This window comes from Galeopterus variegatus, unplaced genomic scaffold, assembly GCF_000696425.1.
Source record: "Galeopterus variegatus unplaced genomic scaffold, G_variegatus-3.0.2 Scaffold10923, whole genome shotgun sequence".
NCBI lineage: Eukaryota > Metazoa > Chordata > Mammalia > Dermoptera > Cynocephalidae > Galeopterus > Galeopterus variegatus.
Genome location: NW_007737034.1, coordinates 50921 through 52366, shown reverse-complemented (window position 1 = coordinate 52366; position 1446 = coordinate 50921). Strand labels below are relative to the sequence as shown.

Sequence of the window (1446 nt, the reverse complement as noted above, 5' to 3'; positions counted from 1 at the left end):
AACCAAATATCATCCACACTATATACTACATAAGGTACAGGACAATTGAAGCATGTTAAAAGTACCCTTTCCTAGTTTCCAGGCGAGTACACAAATTTGCCTTGTTTTATCTTCCATTATTTATCTCAATGGACATATTTATTTATGTCAACTGTTATTTCTTATTTATTTATTTATTTATTTAAAGGAAGATAAAATAAGGCAAATTTAGGGGGTAAAGAGAATTGAAAATTTGTGTTCAAAAATGAGCATTTTTGCCTTGCATTGGGATTCATGTCCTGTCTGTATCAAATAATCTCTCAGGTGACTTATCTCTCTCTCCTTTTCGCCCTCCCCTCATGGTCAGAGTTGACTCAAATGGGGTTTCCTGACCAAATTTATGTCTTGGAGAATCAAACTTTGGCAACAGACTACTATTACTTTTTTTACACTTGGTTATAAGTCCATAAATATTAATGTAAAGTTAAATATCAATATTATTTACTTTAAATTTCAGCATTAAACTAAAAAGCTATAATTGTGTGAGTCCATTACAATGCACAAACCCGTCACAGGTGAAACTTGAGCAAATACTTAATTGGAAATGCAAATGAAGATTTGAATGGCATTTATTTGGTACAAGCAATTACAGAAAATTTGTCCCATAAAATTAATTAAGTGAAGCTGTTATTGATACAACTAGTTATTGTGCACATGGATTCACACAGAACGCCTGGGCTCTATAAGGGCAGCACAAAGGTCCATGTTGCTGATGACAGATTCACATTTCCACGTGGGCCAGCCTTGTACAAGAGGACTCAGGTTTGCTTCCCAACACAGGTACTCACCAAACTGCAGATGATTTCTTCTTAGTTATTAGAAAACAACAATAAATACATGCTTTTCCTTTTTTTCATATTAAGTCACTAAAACTAATTTTCAGATTGGCTTCCTAAATTGGCCCATTAGATAATTCTAAGAGGTTAAATGTATGGTTGAATAATAACAAATGATCTGCAGGTGATTTGGGCCTGATTTTTAGGACAGAATTAGGATCACTTAGTGTTAAATAAACCAATTGAATCACCTAATTATTAAGAGATAATGTCTACTGCCCAAAATGTTTTAAAACTTTACAATGTGCTTCCTGCTTTCCAATGCATATTTACTATGCTAGTGATTAAAAGATTAGAAGAGCAATGTAAAAATGAGTAAATATCAGAAGTTTTCATATAATAATGCATTCCAACCTCAATTTTTCACTGTTTTTAATCGTCATTTAAAAGTTTTGCATATCTATATAATCATTTTTGAAAAATAACTATTTTTTTTTCAAAAGTTGAAGAGAAATAAAATATATAAAAGGATAGCTTGGGCCGGCCCGGTGGCGCACTGCTACAGTGCGTGGCTTGGGAGTGTGGTGGCACTCCCGCCGAGGGTTCGGATCCCACATACAGACCGGTTCCC

General features: G+C 34.1%; 1 protein-coding gene across 1 annotated transcript in view; it reads right to left on the bottom strand.

Annotated features, from left to right (window-relative positions):
• Window positions 1–773: 773 nt before the first annotated feature.
• The window catches only part of LOC103610321 (multiple C2 and transmembrane domain-containing protein 2-like), a 42852-nt gene continuing 42179 nt past the window's right edge, over window positions 774–1446 (bottom strand). The window contains exon 8 of the mRNA XM_008594509.1: window positions 774–844. Coding sequence (XP_008592731.1) covers window positions 824–844 — 21 coding nt within the window. The 3' untranslated portion in view covers window positions 774–823. The remainder of the gene's footprint in view (window positions 845–1446) is intronic.